The following is a 23,161-nucleotide window of genomic DNA, read 5'->3' as shown; positions in this document are numbered from 1 at the left end:
TTTCGGGGGAAGAACTAACTAAATGATTATAATGTACCTCTAGAGGAAAAAATGTCCAAAACAAATCCAAGAATAGTTAAGAATCTTTCTAAGAGAGGAATTATGGTATTTACTGTACCAAAGAGTAAAGTACATTTATAAAGCTATAATACTGGCACAGGAATAGCAGACAGATCATACAGTAAAATAATGGGGAAAAATGCCAGCGTTTATTGAGCAGTTACTCTGTGCTTTGTGGGTATTTAAATACCATACAACTCTATGAGGGTAGCTATATTATTATCTCCCTTTCACAGATAAGAAGACTGAGATTCAGAGAGATTTAGTAAATTGCTCAGGGTTATATAAGTAATGGCAGAGCAGGAATTCAAACCGATGCTGATTGCAAATTCATTGTTATTAATTAGTAAAATTTAATTCTTGGAGATTAACCTTAAGTAAATGAGGTTATGTAAAAATACTTAGATGTAAGAACGTTATGTACAGCATTGTTATAAGAGCCAGAAGTTAAGACTAACCTTAAACATCAAGCAGCAGAGTATTGGTTAAATAAAGTATAGTACACGTCTACAATTAAAGACTATGTATGGTCATTTAAAGTTATATGGAAGAATACTTAATGACACAGTAATAAGGATAGCTATATTAAACCGAAAAGTGGATTACAAAACAGTAAATATACTCATTAAAAATATATATATGGGGGCTTCCCTGGTGGCGCAGTGGTTGAGAGTCCGCCTGCTGATGCAGGGGACACGGGTTCATGCCCCGGTCCGGGAAGATCCCACATGCCACAGAGCAGCTAGGCCCGTGAGCCATGGCCGCTGAGCCTGCGCGTCCGGAGCCTGTGCCCCGCAACAGGAGAGGCCACAGCAGTGAGAGGCCCAAGTACCGCAAGAAAAAAAAAAAAAAAAAAAAAATATATATATATATATATATATATATATGTAGAGAAAAAAGAGGAGATTTATATCAAAATGTTATTTTCTCTGAGTGGTGAAATTATGAATGATTTGTTTTCTTTTTGCTTCTCAATATTTTCTATTTTTTCTGCAGTACAATATGTTTTTTTCTCTAAAGAAAAATAATTGCAATAAAATTATTGTGTGTGTGTTTTTTTTTAAGGTGTGTGAGTTATTCACCCTGCCAGCCGGGTTAGCGGGTCCTCTGTGCTCCTGTAGGCCCCTGTGTTCCCCTTTTTCATAGTGATCATAGTGTATTATCATTTACCCTTCTAACTCCGTAGCGTCTGGAATAAAGTCTGGTGCCAATCATTGTTTCGGTCAATCAATATTTCAGTAAGGAAGGATGAAACAGAGTGGGAATGAAGGGGAGAGGGAGGGAGAAAGGAAACCAACCTACGGAGATGTGGATCTGAGGTTATTTTTCCAGCTTCATTCCTCAAGATCCAGAAGTAGGTGGTGGATGGTATATTACTTGTATAATTCTTTATACTAATGCAGGAAATGAGTTGAACCACTTATCTTTAAATTCTGATTGTGGAAGAACAAAAATACATGTGAAGGAATTTACCTACAAAGTAAAGAGGCGTTAGGCTTCCTACATTGAGAGAGGCCGGAGTGAATCTTTCAGAAATTATTGAGACAAATGAAGGCTATTTCAGTAGAAAATGCTGCTGTGCCACCCACTCTCCCATTCTCCCTGTCCTTCCACCAGTTGTATCCAGAAAGCCATTTTCAACAGAAGATTTGGCAGGTGACGCAGTTGTTGCCTGGTTGCCTTTCAGACTTTTCTGGGTAAAAGATCCTAAGGGAGCTTGGGGACTGTCTGCTGACCCAGCTGCTCACATCGTGTATCTATTTAAAAATTTGGGGAAAAGCCAGAAGAATGAACTTCATATAACTCTGTGTTATTTTTATTTCCAGGAAGGGGAGCAGTTTGTGAAGAAAATCGGTGGTATTTTTGCCTTCAAGGTGAAGGACGGCCCTGGAGGTAAAGAAGCCACCTGGGTGGTGGACGTGAAGAATGGCAAAGGATCAGTGCTCCCTGACTCAGGTCAGTGCAGTGATGACTTCATTTATAGGAGCACTGACAAGTTCACAAAGAAAAATGGGGGCCTGCTTTGGTGTTTTCCAAAAGGGCTGGCTTTAGAGTTCCAGGACCTTGTTAAAGAACTGGGGAATCCTTGGGAACAGGAATAGGTCACAGCTGCTTCCTCCCAAAGACTGGAAGGCTCCATCACTGTCACCAGCCGTAGGCTTTGGAATTAAACAGACTTGGGTTTGGAGTCCTGGTCCTGCCACTCACAGATTCTGGCCTTGAACAAATTATTTCACTTCTCTGAGCTTTGTTTTTTTCATTTGTAAATGGGAATAATAAACGGTACCTATTTCATAGGGTCACGTGAGGATTAAGAGCATTATCTCCTGATTAGCCTGTGAAGCATATGCTTCAGTGTATGGTTATGTGTCCTCAGAAGACCTGTCTGTACTCACTACCTCCACTTCTCTCACCCAGTCTTTCTCTCACCCATTCCAGTCAGCTTTGGTCCTCATTATTATCCCAGAACTGTTCTTGTCAAGGTCAGGTAACCGCCATGTTGGTAAATTGAGTGGTTAATTCCCAGCCCTCATAATTATATTATTCTTCCAGGCTTTCTTCTTACCTACTGGCTGTTCCTTCTTGGCCTCTGTCCCTGTTTTTTTCTGCATCTCTAAAAGTCTAAATGTTGGAGTGCTCTAAGGCTCAGTTCTATCTACATTTAGTCCCTGGGACTCTCATCTAGTTTCATGCTTTTAAAACCGTCTCTACACTGATGACTCCCAGGTATCTTCAGTGTGAACTCAGCTACTGAACTCCAAGGTGTATATCCAGCTGCATAATTGACAAGTTTACTTGGATCCTTAGTAGGCCTCTCAAGGCTAACATGTATGAAATTGAACTGCTGATCTTCCTCCCACTCCCCTTTAATTATGTTCTCCTCGAACTGTCTTCTGCATCTTGCTAAATTGCTCCTCTGTCTTACCAGCTCCTCAGTCTAAAACCCTTGAAGTCATGCTTAGCTCTTCTTTTTTTTTTAAATTGAAGTATAGTCGATTTACAATGGTGTGCCAATCTCTGCTGTACAGCAAAGTGACTCAGTTATACACATATACATGTGCTTTTTTTAATATTCTTTTCCATTATGGTTTATCCCAGGAGTTTGGATATAGTTCCCTGTGCTATACAGTAGGAGCTGTTGTTTATCCATTCTAAATGTAATAGTTTGCATCTACCTTGGCTCTTCTTTTTCTCACACTCTACAGTGTAATCCGCCAGCAAATTCCATCCTATACTACTACCACCTTGGTCCTCCATCATTTTTTGCCTGGTCTCCCTGTTTCTAACCTTCTGCCCTGTTTCTGCACACACCAGCTGGAGTGATCATTTTAAAACTCAAGTTAGCTCACAGGGTAAAAACCAGGGTTCTTATAATCACACCATATGATCTGGCCCTAGTCTTCTCTGTCTTATTATACTCTCCCTCACTTTGCTCCAGTTACACTGGCCTCCTTGCTATTGCTTGAACGTGGGCGTTCGCAGTTCAGGGGCTTTCTACTGCCTGGAGTCGTCATCCCTCACATATCCTCATGGCTTGTTCTCCCATTTCCTTTGGTTTTTGCCCAAATGTCACCTTCTCAGTGAGCCTTTCCCCAACCACACTTCTAAATCACACCCCCATTACCATTCCCTATTGTCCTTTTCTGCCTTATTTTTCTTTATAGCACTTACCGCCATCTGATACCATATCTTATTTCTTTGCTTATCGTCCATCCCCCCCACTTGAGTTGTAAGCTGCATGAAGGCAGAGCTTTGTGCCTCTTAGGTTCACTGCTGCATTCACAGTGCCTAGAATAGTACCTGTCACATGGTAGGCCTTCAGTAAAATAAATAAATAAAAAGTGAACAGCAGAATGAATGAATGATGCTCAGTAGGTGGTAGCTATATTGTATGTTATGTTTCTCTCGGAGAGAGCCTGGTGCGATTAAGAGATGGGATGGATAGGAACTAGCGTTTTAGAGGGCTATACTATGAACTTTGAAAACGATTTTATATATAATCAATCCCTTAAATCTTTTTGAGTAGAAAAGTGAAAGTCAGAGCTTTCTAAATACTCTGCTGTTTTAGAGGATGAAGCTGGTGTATTCGACCTGATGAATTAGAAATGAAGAAACCAGAAGCAGAGAGAGCAATTAGGAGGATGGATGGTACCACCATCTAAGTAAGCAAAAAGGATAGCCGAGTGTTGGCAGTGAGAAAAAAGGATGTTGTTACATGGTAGTTGCTAGGGGTGTGTGGGGTGAAGTTGATGGTACTTGGAAGCTGTGAAGGAGAAGGAGATCTATCAAAGATGGTAGAGTTCATTATTGCTACATTACTGGGGAAGGTCCTGGAGGAGACAATGTCATCAGGAGCACAGGTGGAAGGAGGGTTAGCCTTAACAAGGAGGGATGGATACTTCTTCCTCTAAGAGGGGGTAGATAAATATTCAGGGGCATTTTGAGGTACAGAGGGGTTTGGCAGAGATCCTGGAATAGAGTTTAGAGCTTGGAGAAAGGAGATGATGTTAAGAGCAGTGTTATATGTACTGTTGAATAAGGAATCAACTAGAGATTAATGAAGGAAAAGCTGAGTGGTAGTAAGGGCATCTGGTGTGGGCAGCATTTTTTTTTTCTCAAAATGAGTGGGCAGAAAAATAACTATGTTTACATTCTGTGAGCTGCCATCTAACATGATATACGAAGAAAAACTAAATGCTTCATCTAGATTCTAGCTTTTAGAAATAAAAAGAACTTTGGGGAAATAATGCCAATTTTTTTAAATGACTGAATGTTAATGGTTACTTCAGGATTATATAGTGACATGTCTAGACAGATGTCAAGGTGATTTTTTTTAAAGTTTTTATTTTTCTTTAATTTTTATTTTTATTGGAGTATAATTGCTTTACAATGTTGTGTTAGTTTCTGCTGTACAATGAAGTGAATCACCTATATGTATAAATATATCCTCTCCCTCTTGGACCTCCCACCCACCTAGGTCATCACAGAGCATCAGGCTGAGCTCCCTGTGCTATACAGCAGGTTCCCACTAGCTATCCCTTTTATACATGGTAGTGTATTTATGTCAAACCTAATCTGCCAATTCATCCCACCCTCCCTTTACCCCCCCGGTGTCCACATGTCTGTTCTGTATGTCTGCGTCTCTATTCCTGCCCTGCAAATACGTTCATCTGTACCATTTTTCTAGATTCCACACATATGTGTTAATATATGATATTTGTTTTTCTCTTTCTGACTTCACCCTGTATGACTGACTCTGGGTCCATCCACATCTCTACAAATGACCCAATTTTGTTCCTTTTTATGGTTGAGTTTTATTCCATTATATATACATACCACATCTTCTTTATCCATTTATCTGTTGATGGACATTTAGGTTGCTTCCATGTCCTGGCTATTGTAAATAGTGCTGCAGTGAACATTGGGGTACATGTGACTTTTGTTTTTAATGTAACTTTTTTTTTTAACTTATTTTATTTTTTTGGCAGCGTTGGGTCTTCATTGCTGCACGCGGGCTTTTTCTCTAGTCGTGGTGAGCGGTGGCTACTCTTCGTTGTGGTGCACGGGCTTCTCTTTGTGGTGGCTTCTCGTTGCAGAGCACGGGCTCTAAGCACGTGGGCTTCAGTATTTGTGGCATACGGGCTCAGTAGTTGTGGCTCACGGGCTCTAGAGCTCAGGCTCAGTAATTGTGGTGCACGGGCTTAGTTGCTCTGCAGCATGTGGGATCTTCCCAGACTAGGGCTCGAACCTGTTACCCCTGCATTGGCAGGTGGATTCTTAACCACTGCACTACCGGGGAAGCCCACATGTGACTTTATGAATTATGGTTTTCTAAGGGTATATGCGCAGTGGTGGGATTGCTGGGTCATATGGTAGTTCTATTTTTAGTTTTTTAAGGAACCTCCATACTGTTCTCTACAGTGGCTGTATCAATTTACATTCCCACCAACAGTGCAAGAGGGTTTCCTTTTCTCCACACCCTCTCCAGCATTTATTGTTTATAGATTTTTTGATGATAGCCATTCTGACTGGTGTGAGCTGATATCTCATTGAAGATTTGATTTGAATTTCTCTAATAATTAGTGATGTTGAGTATCTTTTCATGTGCCTCTTGGTCATCTGTATGTCTTCTTTGGAAAAATGTATGTTTAGGTCTTCCGCCCATTTTTTGATTGGCTTGTTTGTTTTCTTGATATTGAGCTGCATGAGTTGTTTGTATATTTTGGAGGTTAATCCTTTGTCCTCTGCATCATTTGCAAATATGTTCTCCCAATCTGAGGGTTGTCTTTTCGTCTTATGTTTTCCTTTGCTGCACAAAAGCTTTTAAGTTTAATTTAGGTTCCATTTGCTTATTTTTGTTTTTATTTTCGTTATTCTAGGAGGTGGGTCAAAAAAGATCTTGCTGTGATTTATGTCAAAGAGTGTTTTTCCTATGTTTTCGTCTAAGAGTTTTGTAGAGTCCCGTCTTACATTTAGGTCTTTAATCCATTTTGAGTGTATTTTTGGGTATGGTGTTAGGGAGTGTTCTAATTTCATTCTTTTATATGTAGCTGTCCAGTTTTCCCAGCACCACTTATTGAAGAGGCTGTCTTTTCTCCATTGTATATTCTTGCCTCCTTTGTCATATATTAGTTGACCATAGGTGTGTGGGTTTATCTCTGGGCTTTCTATCCAGTACCGTTGATCTATATTTCTGTTTTTTGTGCCAATACCATACTGTCTTGATTACTGTAGCTTTGTAGTATAATCTGAAGTTGGGGAGCCTGATTCCTACAGCTCTGTTTTTCTTTCTCAAGATTGCTTTGGCTATTTGGGGTCTTTTGTGTTTCCATACAAATTGTAAATTTTTTTGTTCTAGTTCTGTGAAAAATGCCATTGGTAATTTGATAGGGATTGCATTGCATCTGTAGATTGCTTTGGGGAGTATAGCCATTTTCACAATATTGATTCTTCTAATCCAAGAACATGGTATATTTCTCCATCTGTTTGTGTCATCTTTGATTTCTTTCATCAGTATTTTATAGTTTTCTGAGTACAGGTTTTTTGTCTCCTTAGGTAGATTTATTCCTAGGTATTTTATTCTTTTTGTTGTGATAGTAAATGGGATTGTTTCCTTAATTTCTCTTTCTGCTCTTTTGTTGTTAGTGTATAGGAATGCAAGAGATTTCTGTGCATTACTTTTGTATCCTGCAACTTTACCACATTCATTGATTAGTTCTAGTAGTTTTCTGGTGGCATCTTTAGGATTTTCTATGTGTAGTATCATGTCATCTGCAAACAGTGACAGTTTTACTTCTTCTCTTCCAATTTGTATTCCTTTTATTTCTTTTTCTTCTCTGATTGCTATGGTAGGACTTCCAATACTATGTTGAATAAGAGTGGTGAGAGTGGACATCCTTGTCGTGTTTCTGATCTTAGTGGAAATACTTTCAGTTTTTCACCAATGAGAATGATGTTTGCTGTGAGTTTGTTATATATGGCCTTTATTACATTGAGGTGGTTTCCCTCTCTGCCCACTTTCTGGGGAGTTTTTATCATAAATGGGTGTTGAATTTTGTCAAAAGCTTTTTCTGCATCTATTGAGATGATCATATGGTTTTTATTCTTCAATTTGTTAATGTGGTGTATCACATTGATTTGTGTATATATATATATATGTGTGTATATATATTTTAGTTTATAACAACAACAATTTTTAATGGAAGCACAATATAAAAAGATCTAAATTGTGACATAAAAAAACATAAAAGGAGGGTAAGAGAAAGGTAGAGTTTTGTGTGTAATCGAAGTTAAATTGTTATCAACATAAAAAAGACTGTTATATCTATAAGCTATTTTATGTAAGCCTCGTGGTAACCGCAAAGCAATAACTTACAGTAAATTCACAAAAATAACAAAAAGGGAATCAAAGCATACCACTACAGAAAATATGATTGCGTATATTGAAGAATCCTTGCATCCCTGGGATAAATCCCACCTGATGATGGTGTATGACCCTTTTAATGTGTTGTTGCATTCTGTTTGGTAGTATTTGTTGAGGATTTTTGCATCTATATTTATCAGTGATCTTGGTCTTTAATTTTCTTTTTTTGTAGTATCTTTGTCTGGTTTTGATTTCAGGGTGATGGTGGCCTCGTAGAATGAGTTTGGGAGCATTCCTTCCTCTGCAGTTTTTTGGAAGAGTTTGGGAAAGATAGGTGTTAGCTCTTCTCTAAATGTTTGATAGAATTCACCTCTGAAGCCATCTGGTCCTGGACTTTTTGTTTGTTGGAAGATCTTTAGTTATAATTTCAATTTCACTACTTGTGATTGGTCTGTTTATATTTTCTAATTCCTTCTGGTTCAGTCTTGGAGAGTTTTTTCTTTCCAAGAATTTGTCCATTTCTTCTAGGTTGTCCATTTTAATGGCATATAGTCGTCATTGCAGTCTTATGATCCTTTGTATTTCTGTGGTGTCAGTTGTAATTTCTCCTTTTTCATTTCTAATTTTATTGATTTGAGTCCGCTCCCTTTTTTACTTGATGAGTCTGGCTAAAGGTTTATCAATTTTTTTTTTATATTCTCAAAGAACCAACTTTTAGTTTTACTGATCTTTGCTGTTGTTTTCTTTGTTTCTATTTCATTTATTTCTGCTTTGATCTTTATGATTTCTTTCCTTCTACTGACTTTGGGTTTTCTTTGTTCTTCTTTCTCTAGTTGTTTCAAGTATAGGATTAGATTGTTTATTTGAGATTTTCTTGTTTCTGGAGGTGAGATTGAATTGCTATAAACTTCCCTCTTAGAACTGCTTTAGCTGCATCCCATATGTTTTGGGTTGTCATGTTTTCATTGTCATTTGTTTCTATGTATTTTTTAATTTCCTCTTTGATTTATTCAGTGATCTCTTGGTTATTTAGCAATGCAGTGTTTAGCCTCCATGTATTTGTGTTTTTTACAGTTTTTTTTTTCCTGTAATTGATTTCTAACCTCTCAGTGTTGTGGTCAGAAAAGATGTTTGATATGATTTCAATTTTCTTAAATTTTCCAAGGCTTGATTGTGACCCAAGTTGTGATCTATCCTGGAGAATGTTCCATGTGCACTTGAGAGGAAAGTGTATTCTGCCACTTGCGGGTGGAATGTCCTATAAATAGCAATTAAATCTATCTGGTCTGTTGCATCATTTAAAACCTGTGTTTCCTTATTTATTTTCATTTTGGATGATCTGTCCATTGTTGTAATTGGGTATAAAGGTCCCCCACTATTATTGTGTTAGTCTTGATTTCCCCTTTTATGGCTGTTAACATTTGCCTTATGTATTGAGGTGCTCCTATGTTGTGTGCATAAACATTTATAATTGTTATACTTACTTCTTGGATTGATCCCTCGATCATTATGTAGGGTCCTTCCTTATCTCTTTAACAGTCTTTATTTTAAAGTCTATTTTATCTGATATGAGTATTGCTCCTCCAGCTTTCTTTTGATTTCCATTTCCATGGAATATCTTTTTCCATCCCCTCACTTTCAGTCTGTATGTGTCCCTAGGTCTGAAGTGGTTTCTTGTAGACAGCATATATATGGGTCTTGTTTTTGTATCCATTCAGTGAGGCTGTGTCTTTTGGTTGGAGCATTTAATCCATTTTCATTTAAGGTAAGTATCGATATGTATGTTCCTATTACCATTTCCTTAATTGTTTTGGGTTTGTTTTTGTAGGTCTTTTTCTTCTCTTGTGTTTCCCACCTAGAGAAGTTCCTTTAGCATTTGTTGTAAAGCTGGTTTGGTGGCGCTGAATTGTCTTATAGCTTTTGCTTGTCTGTAAAGCTTTTGATTTCTCCATCAAATCTGAATGAGATCCTTGCTGGGTAGAGTAATCTTGGTTGTAGGTTTTTCCCTTTCATCACTTTAAATATATCCTGCCACTCCCTTCTGGCCTGCAGAGTTTCTGCTGAGAAATCAACTGATACCCTTATGGGGATGCCCTTGTATGTTATTTTTTGCTTTTCCCTTGCTGCTTTTAATTTTTTTTTTTGTTTTTTTGATTTAATTTTTGTTAGTTTGATTATTATGTGTCTTGGTGTGTTTCTCCTAGGATTTATCCTGAAGGGACTTTCTGTGCTTCCTGGACTTGGTTTGCTATTTCCTTTCCCATGTTAGGGAAGTTTTCAACTATAATCTCTTCAAATGTTTTCTCAGACCCTTTCTCTTTCTGCTCTTCTTCTGGGACCCCTATAATTCAAATGTTGGTGCGTTTAATGTTGTCCCAGAGGTCTCTAGGACTGTCCTCAATTCTTTTCATTCTTTTTTCTTTATTCTGCCCCTTGGCAGTTATTTCCACAATTTTGTCTTCCAGCTCATTTATTTGTTCTTCTGCCTCAGTTTTTCTGCTATTGATTCCTTCTAGTGTATTTTTCATTTCAGTTATTGTGGTGTTCATCACTGTTTGTTCTTTAGTTCTTCTAGGTCTTTGTTAACATTTCTTGTATTTTCTGGATCCGTGCCTCCATCCTGTTTCTGTGATTTTGGATAATCTTTTTTTTTAATTAATTAATTTATTTATTTTTGGCTGCATTGCGTCTTTACTGCTATGCACAGGCTTTCCCTTATTGCAGTGAGTGGGGGCTATTCTTCATTGTGGTGCGCAGGCTTCTCATTGCTGTGGCTTCTCTTGTTGCGGAGCACAGGCTCTAGGCACGTGAGCTTCAGTAGTCGTGGCACACGGGCTCAGTAGTTGTGGGTCATGGGCTCCAGAGCGCAGGCTTATTTGTTGTGGCACACGGGCTTAGTTGCTTCACCGCATATGATCTGTGTCCCCTGCATTGGCAGGCGGATTCCTAACCACTGCACCACCAGGAAAGCCCCTGGATCATCTTTACTATCATTACTCTGAATTCTTTTTTCAGGTAGGTTGCCTATTTCCTCTTCATTTATTTGGCCTTGTAGGTTTTTACCTTACTCTTTCATCTGTAACATATTTTTTTGTCATCTCATTTTTTTGATGGGTGGGGCTGTGTTCCTTCTTACTGGTTGTTTGGCCTGAGGCGTCCAGTGCTGGAGTTTTTACAGTTGGATAGAGCTGGGTCTTGGTGCCGAGATGAGGACATCCGGGAGATCTCACTCTTATTAGTATTCCCTGAGGTCTGAGGTTCTCTGTTAGTCCAGCGGTTTGGACTCAGTGCTCCCACCACAGGAGCTCAGGGTTGACCTCTGGCCTGGGAACCAAGATCCCTTAAGGTGCACGGCGCAGCAAAAGAAAAAAAAAAAGGAGCAGTACAATAACAAAGAATAAAAGATAAAATTAGAAAAATTTTAAAGTTAGAAAAAATAAATATATAAGTGAAACAACAAGGTAAAACACAACCACAAACCCCCCCCCGATAAAAAAAGAAAAATGGGCCGGAAAAGGCCTTGGCTGTGGGGGCAGAGCTTAGGTTGGGGTGGGGCCTATGCTCAGGATCCATGAGGCAGGAAAAGGCAGCATGGCTGGAGGGGGCCTCGGACAGTGGAGCTCAGAGCTAAGGCCCTGGGTGGGAGTGCAGGGCCGGGATTTAGGCCCAGTGTAGCTGGAGGGGGCCTCGGAGGGCGGAGGATCTGGCCTGGGACCACAGTAGGCTCCCAGATGCCCGAGTGAGTGGGGGAAACACTGGCCTAGTTCCCTTCCCATCCTCCTGGTCCCTGCTGATCCCCTCACTGTGAGTGGGCCCGTCCCGAGGGTGGAAACCCCACCCTTCCCCAGCTGCCCCTCAGTGCACCGGTCCCGTCTGGCCTCTACTCCCCACCCACGCCCTCAGGACCCGGGCGGCCAGAGGGGGTCTGGGAGGGCAGAGGATCATGCCCGGGACCTCAGTAGGCTCCCCAGGGCCCAAGTGGGTGGGGGAAATGCTGGCTGCCTTCCCTTCCGATCCTCTGGCCTCTCAAGGGTCTCTCCCCATCCCCGTTGCTCCCCTCACCATGGATGGGCTCCTTCAGGTGTGAGAACCCCTCCTCTCCCCCAGCCGTCTCTCAAGGGTGCCGGTCCCGTCCCACCTCCACTTCTCCTCCCTGCTCCCTCCCCGCCACGTCCCATCTGGTCATTCGGGGTTCCTCCCGTCCCTTTAGGTGTCCGTGGTTCCCCACCAGTACCTGGTAGGTGCCCTAGTTGTGAGGAGACGTGAACTCTGTGTCCTCGTACTCCTCCATCTTGACTCTGCCCCCAAGGAGATTTTTGGAGAAAAATTTTCCTGTTTTGTTGTTATTGTTTGTTTGTTTTGAAAGATTATATGCTTATGGAAACATACGGCAAATTTTCAGAAAAACCTTGCTCTCTGCATATGAACCCTGGCAGCGAGCTCTCCCCACATTAGGTGCCCCATCCCATACCTGAAGGGATTTTACCCTGAATTTCTGCTGAAACTGATACTTGTTGGCAGCTAGGAGTGGCGGTGAAATATGGACTTACCAGTAAAAGCTACCGTGGGAAATTGCCAGCTCCTTTTACATCAGCCAACAAATGACCATTTGTTAGAGATCAGCTATGTTAAAGCATTAATAACCTGTCCTAGTTTGAACTGGCATCTTAAAGAGAATTGCTAGATCTTTTGACATGTACATACTGTTGAGAGGTTTACTTTCTGTTAGCAAGGTAAGATTTACTTAAATGTATTTCATTTGCTTATATTCTAAGAGTTTGGTAATGATACAGATGGTTATGTCAAGGACTTTTAGGCTTTGTGCATTTTTCCATAATCTTTTCTTGCTGCCTGGTGTTTCTCCATGAATTCGGCCCCTCCCTCCTCTCCTTTGAAATGACTCGCATATCTCCAGGAAGCCAACTTTAATTAATTTAACACGATATATTATTCTTTCATTCGTATATTCTTCCCTCTCAGCACCTGTTTGAGTTCTCAACCCTGCCCCTTAATGGGGAACATGATACAGAAGGCCTCAGAGTCTCTCATCCCCAAGGTACAGGGGAAAGAGCATAGCCTTTGGAGATACCGAAACCTGGGTTCAGACCTTGGCTCTGTCACTTACTAGGTATAAACCTTCCCTGAGTCCAGTTGTCTTATCTAGAAAATGGTGAGAATAATGTCTATCCATGGAGCTGTTGTGGGGATTAAATGAGATAAAAGGTATGTAAAGCCCCTAGCATGGTAAGTGCTCAGTAAATCATTGCTTCCTCCCCAACCCATATATTAAACATTAATTTTGCATAAACACATTGGAATTGTCTGTGACTCCTCAAAAGGACTAGGGGAGCTGAGAAAGCATCTGGGATACATCAGATGCAGATGAATTGGTGAAGGCTCAATTAAAACTGAGCTGTTGGGGCTTCCCTGGTGGCGCAGTGGTTGAGAGTCCGCCTGCCGATGCAGGGGACATGGGATCGTGCCCCGGTCTGGGAAGATCCCACATGCCGCGGAGCGGCTAGGCCCGTGAGCCATGGCCGCTGAGCCTGCGCGTCCGGAGCCTGTGCTCCGCAATGGGAGAGGCCATAACAGTGAGAGGCCCGCATACCGCAAAAAAAAAAAATAACAAAAAACTGAGCTGTTGAATGTTTGTATTCTTCCTGTAACAGGGGGAAGCCATAGAGCTTAGGAGTTGGGAGTGTGGGCTTTGGCAGCAGGAATCTGCTTTCATACCTAGCTCAGCCACTTAGTAGCTGTGTGACCTTGGGCAAGTTGTTTGACCTCTCTGACCCTCATAGGGTTATTGTATGAGTCTAGGTATGTGAAGTAATCGGCATAGTGAGAGCTCAGTAAATGCTGATATAGTAACAGCAGCAGCAGCAGCATTTATTTCCTAAAGTCACCTTTTTATTGACTATGAGTCCTTTTTTTGGCATATTAGGATCTAATCCAACTATGAATCAAGTCCAGTTATCTCAATTTGCTAGCTTTTTTTCTCCCTGCTCTTTGATGTTATATATCTACAAGAGAACTGGATTTTCTAGGTTGTAAATACCTTAATTTTTAACACTTCAGACCTTTTTTCAAGTAATAAGAGAAAATTTTGTTACAGGCAAAGATGGAGGGGCTATTGAATCACAGTCTTTTTATGGGCTATCGCTGCATTCTAAGACATATAATAAAAACTTTTATTTTCAAGCTTGTTTTCGTTACTTAATAATATAGGCATGCTGTATTTTCATAGTTTACCCCCATCTTAGGCCATTTGGGCTGCTATATCGAACATACCACAGCCTGGGTAGCTTATAAACAACAGAAATTTACTTCTCACAGCTCTGGTGGCTGGAAGTCCTAGATAAAGGCATCAGTATGGTCCCGTTTGGTGAGGGCCCTCTTCCTGGTTCATAGCCAGTGCCTTCTTGCTGTGGGCTCACATCATGGAAGGAGCTAGGGGTCTCTCTGGAGCCTCTTTATAAGGCATTAATCCCATTCATAAGGGCTCTACCCTCATGACCTTCCAAAGGCCCTCCCTACCAATACCATCACATCAGGCATTAGGATTTCAAAATATGAGTTTTGCGGGGGATACAAACATTCAGACCATAGCAACTCCTATCTTTTTTTATTAAGGCACAGATTATCTAACTATTGGGCCGTAATTTGATATTATTACTATTAGTGGTAGTAGTACTATTAGAGTACTATTGTTATATTGATTGCCTGAAACACTGACTACTGAAAATTTTGATTTCTTGGTGAATTTTTCCTTTTGCACTTGTCCAAGGTAGACATTGCTGATTTAGCAATAAGATATTAGAGTCTTTGTGGTACGGCCTTTTTTGCATTATACTTTGGTTATACTACTAAAATTAATATTTTAAACCTATTTGCAGGGCAGGAATAGAGACGTAGACGAAGAGAACGGACATGTGGACACTGGGGAGATGGGGAGGGTGGGAGATTAGGATTGACATATATACACTACCATGTGTAAAATAGATAGCTAGCTCGGTGCTTTGTGATGACCTAGATGGGGGATGGGGGGTATGGGAGAGAGGTCCAAGAGGGAGGGGATATATGCATACATACAGCTGATTCACTTTGTTGTACAGCAGAAACTAACACAACATTATAAAGCAACTATACTCCAATAAAAAAATTAATATTTTTAAAACTTTGTTTTTATATAGTAATACATACTTAAGTGCAAAAAAAATTGGGAAATATAGAGAAACAAAATGAAAAAATTACTCTCCTATAATCCTACCATCTGTATCAGGGGTTGACAAATTATGACCTGTGGGCCAAATTCATCCCACCACCTGTTTTTTTTTGGGGTTTTTTGTGTAAAAGTTTTCTGAAGTCTAGCCTGTAAGGAAGGGCATGAATCTGTAGTGTACAGCCTGATAAATGTTAACAAATGAACACATCTCCCAGATCAAGATACATAATGTTGCCAGCACTGTAGAAACCTCCCTGACACCACCTCCCATCACTACCCACTCCCAAAAGGAACCACTATTCCAAATTCTGTCACCATAGGTTGATATTATTTATTTTGGAAATTCGTATAGATGGAACCATACAATATTTACTCTTTTAGGTGTGGCTTCTTTCACTCAGCATTGTAAGATTTATTATATTGTTGCATGTAGCAGTAGTTCATTTTTACTATGTGAATACACCAGAATTTATTTATTCAGTTCATGGTTGCTGTATCTTCGCAGTTTTCCATTTTGTGGCCTTAAGAATAAAGGTGTTACGAACATTCTCATATGTGTCTTTTAGTGGACACATGTACTTATTTCCATTTGGCATATAACCAGGAGTAGAAATACTGTCATGAGCTACCATATAGCCAGTTTTTTGATATGGATATACTATTCTACAGTCTCTTCCATATTATATGAGTTTCATTTGCTCCACATTTTTGACAGTACTTGGTAATGTCAGTTTTTTTTTTAAGTCAGGTTCATTGAGGTATAATTTACATACAGTAAAATCTACCTTTTTTAGATGTACAATTCTGTGAATTTAGACAAATGCATACAGTTGTATAGCCACTACCAAAAATCAAGATATAGAATATTTCCAAAAAATGTCGGGGCTTCCCTGGTGGCGCAGTGGTTGAGGGTCTGCCTGATAGTGCAGGGCACGCGGGTTTGAGCCCTGCTCTGGGAAGATCCCACATGCCGCGGAGCAACTAGGCCCTTGAGCCACAACTACCGAGCCTGCGCGTCTGGAGCCTGTGCTCCGCAAGAAGAGAGGCCGCGATAGTGAGAGGCCCGCGCACCGCGATGAAGAGTGGCCCCCGCTTGCCACAACTAGAGAAAGCCCTCGCACAGAAACAAAGACCCAATACAGCCAAAAATAAATAAATTAATTAATTAAAGTACCCTTAATTAAAAAAAAAAAAAATGTCCTCATGTCCTTTTGTAATCAAACCCCTTCTCTCACCCTCAGGCCCTGGCAACCCCTGATCTGACTTCCGTCCCTGTAGTTTCACTTTTTCCAGAATGTCGTAAACTGCAAGTGGAATCATACAGTATGCAGCTTTTTGAGCCTGCTTCTTTCATGTATTATCAGTAGTTTGTTCCTTTTTGTTGCTGAGTAGTTTATCCATTCACCAGCTGGAGTATATTTGGTTTCTTTCAGCTTTTGGCTATTGGAATAAAGCCACTATGAGCATCCGCATACAGGTTTTTGTGTGGATTTATGTTTTCATTTCTCTTCAGTAAACACCTAAGAATGGGATTCGTAGGTCATATGGCATGTGTATGTTTAGTTTTCTAGGAAATGTCCAGACTGTTGTCTAAAGTGGCTGTACCGTTTTCCAGTCCCTCCAGCATTGTTCTGACCTGCTAGTTGCTCCTCATCCTCACCAGCACTGGGTATTATCTTTTTTTTTTTTAAGCCATTCATTCTAGTAGGTACGTTGTAGTATCTCAACTGTACTTTTAATTTGCATTTTCCTGATGACTAATGGAATTGAACACTGTTTCATGTGCTTTTTTTGACCATTTGGAGATCTTTTGTATTGTGCCTGTTTATGTTATTTGCCCACTTTTGTATTGAACTATCTAACCTTTTCTAATTGAGTGATAGGAGTTTTTTATATTTTCTGGATAGAAATTCTCTGTTAGAACTGTGAGTTGCAAATATCTTATCCCTCTTGGTCTGCTACCTGTTTTGAAAATAGTTTTATTGGAATACAGCTACATTCATTTATGTATTCTCTATGGCTGCTCTCGTGCTACAGGTGCAGAGTTGAGTAGTTGCAGTAGAGACCTAGTGGCCTGCAAAGCCTAAAATATTTAGTGTCTGATCCTTTACAGATAAAGTTTGTTAACCCCTGATCTAGATGACTATTCATCTTCTAACAAATTACCACAAACTTAGTGGTTTAAAAAAACGCACACATTTATTTATTACCTCACAGCTTCCATGGGTAAGTTGGCTGAGGACAGCTTAGCTGGGTCCTCTGCATAGGGTGTCGCAGGCCTCAGTCAGGGTGTTGGCCAGGGCTGAGTTCTCATCTAGAGACTTGACTGGGGAAGTGGTTCGTGCCCAAGTTCACTGATGTTGCTGGAAGAATTAATTTCCTTGTAGCTGTGAGAATGATAGCTTTAGTTTTTTACTGGTTATTGGTCAGAGTCTGCCCTCAGCTCCTAAAGGTCAGTACCCTGCCATGTAGCCCTCTCCATGTGCAGTATGCAGTTCACAGTATAGCAGCTAGTTTATTCAAGGCCAGCAGGAGAGTGAGAGAGCCAGCAAGACAGAGTCTTATGCAGTGTAACAGAACACAGGGATGACAGCCCATCACCGTTGCCACATTCTGCAGGCTAGAAGCAAGTCACAGGTCCTGCCCACACTCGAGAGTAGGGGATTATACAAAGGCATGACTACCAGAAGGCAGGGATCACAGGGGTCACCTTAGAGTCTGTGTGCCACAGTAGCTATTATTAATATATTGGTCTCCAAGTTTACAGATGTTTTTCCTATACATACAGAATTGAATATCTGTTTTTAAGCAAAACTTGGGTCCATTCTTACAGTTTGTTTTGTAACTGGCTTATATAACAGTATCATGAAGAGTATAACATACATATCTTTCCAGGTCAATAAAATATAGATCCACATCATCTAATGACTGCATTGTATCCCATTATATGAATATACCATGATTTATTTAATAAATTCCCTCTTGTTAAATATTGAGGTTGCTTGTGATTTATGTCACATTTCACCAGGCTGCCACAGAGTGTATGTGAGTGCCCATTTGCCCACACTAATTCTGGATGTGATTCTGTTGCAGTCAGCGGCTTTTGACTAAAATGTATACATGAAACTGAACACTCCCCATTTCTCCTTCCTTCTGCATGTCTCTGTTTTAGATAAGAAGGCCGACTGCACAATTACAATGGCTGACTCGGACTTACTGGCTTTGATGACTGGTAAAATGAATCCTCAGTCGGTAAGTATGATGGCGCTTATATCCTTTTGTTAGGTGGGTTTTAGCCCGTTTCACTTCATCACCTACCTCAACCTCATCCCATAAAGTGCAAAGTGGTAAAACCCACAAAACTCAGTGTTCCCCAAATGTTCACTTAACAAATGACAGTTGTGAAGCTAATGATGTGCCAGACAGTGCCCTGTGTGCTGGAAATGTCCAGATGTAGAAGAAATAGTTCCCATGCTCAGGACATCCACAATTTGGTACGAGACAGGTCTGCAAAAGAGTAAGTGCAGGGCTTCCCTGGTGGTGCAGTCATTAAGAATCTGCCTGCCGATGCAGGGGACGCGAGTTTGAGCCCTGGTCCGGGAAGATCCCGCATGCTGTGGAGCAGCTAAACCCGTGCACCACAACTACTGAGCCTGCACTCTAGAGCCCACGAGCCACAGCTACTGAGCCTATGCACCACAACTACTGAAGCCCACATGCCTAAAGCCCGTGCTCTGCAACAGGAGAAGACACCGCAGTGAGAAGCCCGTGCACTGCGATGAAGAGTAACCCCCGCTCACCGCAGCTAGAGAAAGCCTGCACACAACAACAAAGACCCAATGCGGCCAAAAATAAATAAATAAAATAAATAAATTAAAAAAAAAACAAAAACTTAAGAGTAAGTGCAGCCAAATATCCAAGGTGCCCTGCATTACTTGAGGTCAGGGAGGGTGGAGGGAGGAGAAGCCACATCTTCCCGGGCCATCGAGAAGGCTTCACAGAGGAAACAATGCTTGGCTGAGTCCTGGGAGTGATCAGGAGTTAGCAGTGCACAGATGGCGAGTAGGGGCCGTCAGACAGAAGGAGGGTCGGGTGTGAACAAAGGCATGATCTTTCACATTTCGTATCTTTGCCCGTGCTCTTTTTTTGGCCTGAGCTGTCCTTCCTTGACAAACTCCTTGCCTTTCAAAATGAACTTATGTTATGTCCAGAGACTTCCTACCACATTGTTGGGGAGCTATAGTCAGTCCCTCTTCTGGGCCACTTACTGGCCTGCTAGCCTGGCACTTGTCTCATTATACTAGTCATAATGTGCCTATCTCTTCCCTATTAGATTGTGTGTATCTCAAGGGAACAAAGCACATCTTGTTCATCTTTGTGTCTCCAGAACTTAGCATGATGCCTTGCGTTTTTGGGTTTTCACAATTAATTTGCATTTGTCCAAAATGTATTTATGCCTTGTGTAGATTTTCCAGGCCCCCAGATTGTCAAGGGTCTTCTTATACTCTTTAGTTGTACAGTGTGGAACAGACTTGATATACATCATCCATAGATAACACAAAGGAACCTAAAATGCTGCTTTCCACTGTAACCTTATTTTTTTGTTGTTGCCTCAGCCTGATTTGTTTTAGGTCTTGTTCCTGTGGTACCCTGGTAATTTGAAAGATTGGATAAAACAACTAAATCTGACTCCTACTCGTATTCCTTTTAAAAATGCTTTTTCTAAGCAACTAAGCATATTTCAGCTGATGCGTCGACAAGTGAGAGACTTGCATCTGTGATGTTTCAACTGAATACACACTATTGACATTGACATTTCCACCCACTGTGCCCTCTCCAAAAATCTGGACAGAACAGAGGCCATCAATCTCGGAGTTGGCCGACGTCCTCCTTCCCACCCACCGCTGCTTACTCCACGGTGCACACCATGCACTTCCTTGGCAGTGTGGTCAGGCTTCGCACTCGTTCTCTCAGTTTATCTGTTTACCACCCATTTTGGGGAGTGAAGTGTCAGCTTACTTTTCCTGAACACCTGTTAGCACCCAAAGGAATTAAAGATAAAAATAGGAGACGTTTCTGTTAATGTGCTAATGGCCTTCCCTTATGCTCAGTAGAAGATTTGACTGGAAACCATTAAATGCAGTGGAAATTATAATTTCAGTGTTTGGCTACGGTTGAAACAAAGCAATGTGCTCTCCAGAAGAAAGCAAATGTAGAACACCTTAGGGGCCAGATTTAAATGACTCTTATGTTCGGATTCTCTAAAAAGTGAAGACTCATTTTTCTCTGTAATAATTATTAAGTGAAAAGTCATTTCCTCTTTTAATTAAGAAAAGGGAAATATGGTGAGTTTCTCTTCTAGGTACTACTGGTCCATATTTTTAAAGGACATATGTTAAATATATTGTGTTCTGAGACACCTGACCTTAAAGTCATCAGACAGAAGGCTGTGTGCCATATAGAAAGAAATATTTAGTTTGTCCAGACAGAGGAGGAAAAAAAAAAGGCATTAGTCACCCTCACCAGAAGGTGTAGAGAAAGCAGAGCTCTGAGATTTCCTATGGATGAGGCAGAAGAGCCCCTCACTGCTTCATGAATATACTTGTTAGGAAGCTAAGACTACCAGAACTTTTCCTGTAGCTTTTCCTTATTTTAAGAATTGAGTTGAAAGACTGAGATCATAGCAGGGAAATCATGCTATGTTCCCAATTTTGCTATTTCTTTAAAGTTTTCCTGGGATTTTGTTACATGATAAATTTAGCAAACATCATGTGATCTAATCCCAGGCAGTTGTTAAATGGAACAAACTGTGGCTCTGCACTTGGGATTGGTTTGATTCTTCTTATTGAGCCAAAGATTAACACAGGCACCTCAGTCTCAGCAGTCTGCCTGGCCTCCCTCTGTAGGGAATAAATCTTTATCACGTAGACCAAAAAGAGGGAGAATAATGGTGACATTTCATCTGCATTGTATTGAATCCCAAGAGTTCATAAGTGTGTTATGCATGTGCTTTCTCTCCCTGCTAGCAGACCCACTGAACAAATGTGTAATGGTTTTAAACAAAATGGGTCTAGTATGAATCCACTCTGCCTAATATTTGGAAAACGTACCACCTTTGAGGAAGGCAGGTAAAGGCAGACTCAATTTTAAAGAGAACACATTTGGGAAAGATGTGCCTTTTGACGGCTCTGTGTAAAGCATGACTTTTACAAATGCGTCCTTTTGAAGACTCTGGTTCTAAATCTATTCCTGAAAGCCAAGTTTCATATTTTGAAGAAAGTTGAAGAAACCTGGATAAATAAATCATCTCAGGGCTGGATAGTCTAGAAATATCAGCGGTCTCAAAACAAAAAACACCAAATGATAAATTTTCTTTCTTCTTCCTCACAGGCCTTCTTTCAAGGTAAATTGAAAATCACTGGCAACATGGGTCTGGCTATGAAGTTACAAAATCTTCAGCTTCAGCCAGGCAAAGCTAAGCTGTGAAGAACTCTCTTTGCCTACCTTTGAAAATCAAGATGAGATATATAGATATATGTCCATATATTTCATTGTCAGAACTTAGATTGAAACTACACATTGGCAAATAGCGTATTTGTTTTTAAATGGGTGTGACCAATCCTGTTTTTCCTAAGCTCTGGGTGACTAGAACCTGATGATGTACTACTGCTTTGCTGAATCGCATACAACTGTGCATTACAAAGTTAATATGGTAATTATGGTTTGGGGTAAAATTGAGTTTTAGAATAAAATTAGGAATAGCAAAATCCAAAAACTATGTAAACGAAAGCTCTCATTTTGCTTATAAAGTATATTTGAGGATTATTCTGCTGAAGATTCAATTTAATTCAATTTTCCTTGGGAGAACTAGGGAAGAAACAGAATACCAGTAGCTGGCCAGTAATTAGTGTTGTGCACTTAATGACCTTAATCTGTTTTCCATTGATAATTTTTAAAATTCTGTACTGGGATGTTTTTTTAAAAAAATCTTCACAGTTTTGCATTTCATGCCATCAAAACAGTATTTTCTTCCCAAATCAAAGAAATATGATCAAAGCTTGGGAGAAAAAATATATAGCTGAACACAGGCCTATTTTTTAAAACAAAAATATTTTTAAGTGAGTTTCCTTCCTGGAAAAAAATCAGTGTATTAGAATCATAAACACTGTTGTTAAAAATAATTGAACAAATAAAGTTTGCTTTGAGATGCACAGTTTTCAAATTATAATCTCGTATTAATTTAATTTGTAAAACTCTCCTTCCTTTGTTATAATTTTCCCTTTTCATATGTTTAGTTTAACAAGCCACATTTAATTTACCTTCCTAGTTTTTTTTTAATTCAATTTAAAGGAATATTGCTTTTTATTCCTTTTTGTTTTTAAAGGTAAATTTCATACCAGACTTTGGCATGTGATGTGTTTTCCCTACTTTTACCTTCCTAGTTTTTCTAATGTTAATGTTATTTCTAATAACTCGGTAAGATATGGGGTAGAGTAATGTTTTTGGAAGAATGTTTAATAGAAAATTAAAATAGCTCTTCCTCATCTCCTTTGTTTTTATTGTGTATGTTCTTTTTGTTCAGGGTTTTCTAAATGATGGAGAGTAAGAGAAACATTGGGGATTTACGATCTGTGTTATCTAGACTACTATCTACTGGTTACTTTGGCATAATCAATCACTAGCTCTTGATTAGGGAGGTGCTGTGTTGTGGTGGAAAGAGCACTTGACTAGGAGCCAGGAGTCTTGTTTTTCTTAGGCAAATAAGTAACTGTCTGCTAGCTTGTTTGCTAACTGTTTGCTAGCCTGTTTGCTAACCTGTTAGAAGAGGGCATTTAAGATGGTCTTTAAGGTCCCTCCTGTTCTGATAATCCTGTGAGTCTACTCAGAGCCCAGTAGAACTGTTTGGGAGTTATCCAGGTCCCACCTTTCTGCTGTGAACACGTTTACTTCACCCAAAGGTGGTCAGAGGGAAAAAGCCAGGTGGTTTCATTTTGCTTGTTTAGATGTTTGGAGCC

The 23,161-nt window shown here is 40.2% G+C and overlaps 1 protein-coding gene across 3 annotated transcripts in view; it reads left to right on the top strand.

The window, feature by feature from the left end:
- SCP2 (sterol carrier protein 2) overlaps positions 1–22,690 on the top strand; it is a 164,205-nt gene extending 141,515 nt beyond the window's left edge. For all 3 annotated transcript variants that reach the window (XM_012534485.3, XM_033435492.2, XM_049699950.1), the window contains 3 exons: positions 1,887–2,016; positions 18,319–18,398; positions 21,537–22,690. In XM_012534485.3, the coding sequence (XP_012389939.2) occupies positions 1,887–2,016; positions 18,319–18,398; positions 21,537–21,632 (306 nt within the window). In that variant the 3' untranslated portion in view covers positions 21,633–22,690. The remainder of the gene's footprint in view (positions 1–1,886; positions 2,017–18,318; positions 18,399–21,536) is intronic.
- The last annotated feature ends 471 nt before the right edge of the window (positions 22,691–23,161 follow it).

Source organism: Orcinus orca, chromosome 1, assembly GCF_937001465.1.
Source record: "Orcinus orca chromosome 1, mOrcOrc1.1, whole genome shotgun sequence".
NCBI lineage: Eukaryota > Metazoa > Chordata > Mammalia > Artiodactyla > Delphinidae > Orcinus > Orcinus orca.
The sequence above is the reverse complement of the archived record's forward strand: the minus strand, read 5'-3'. Positions and strand labels throughout refer to the sequence as shown.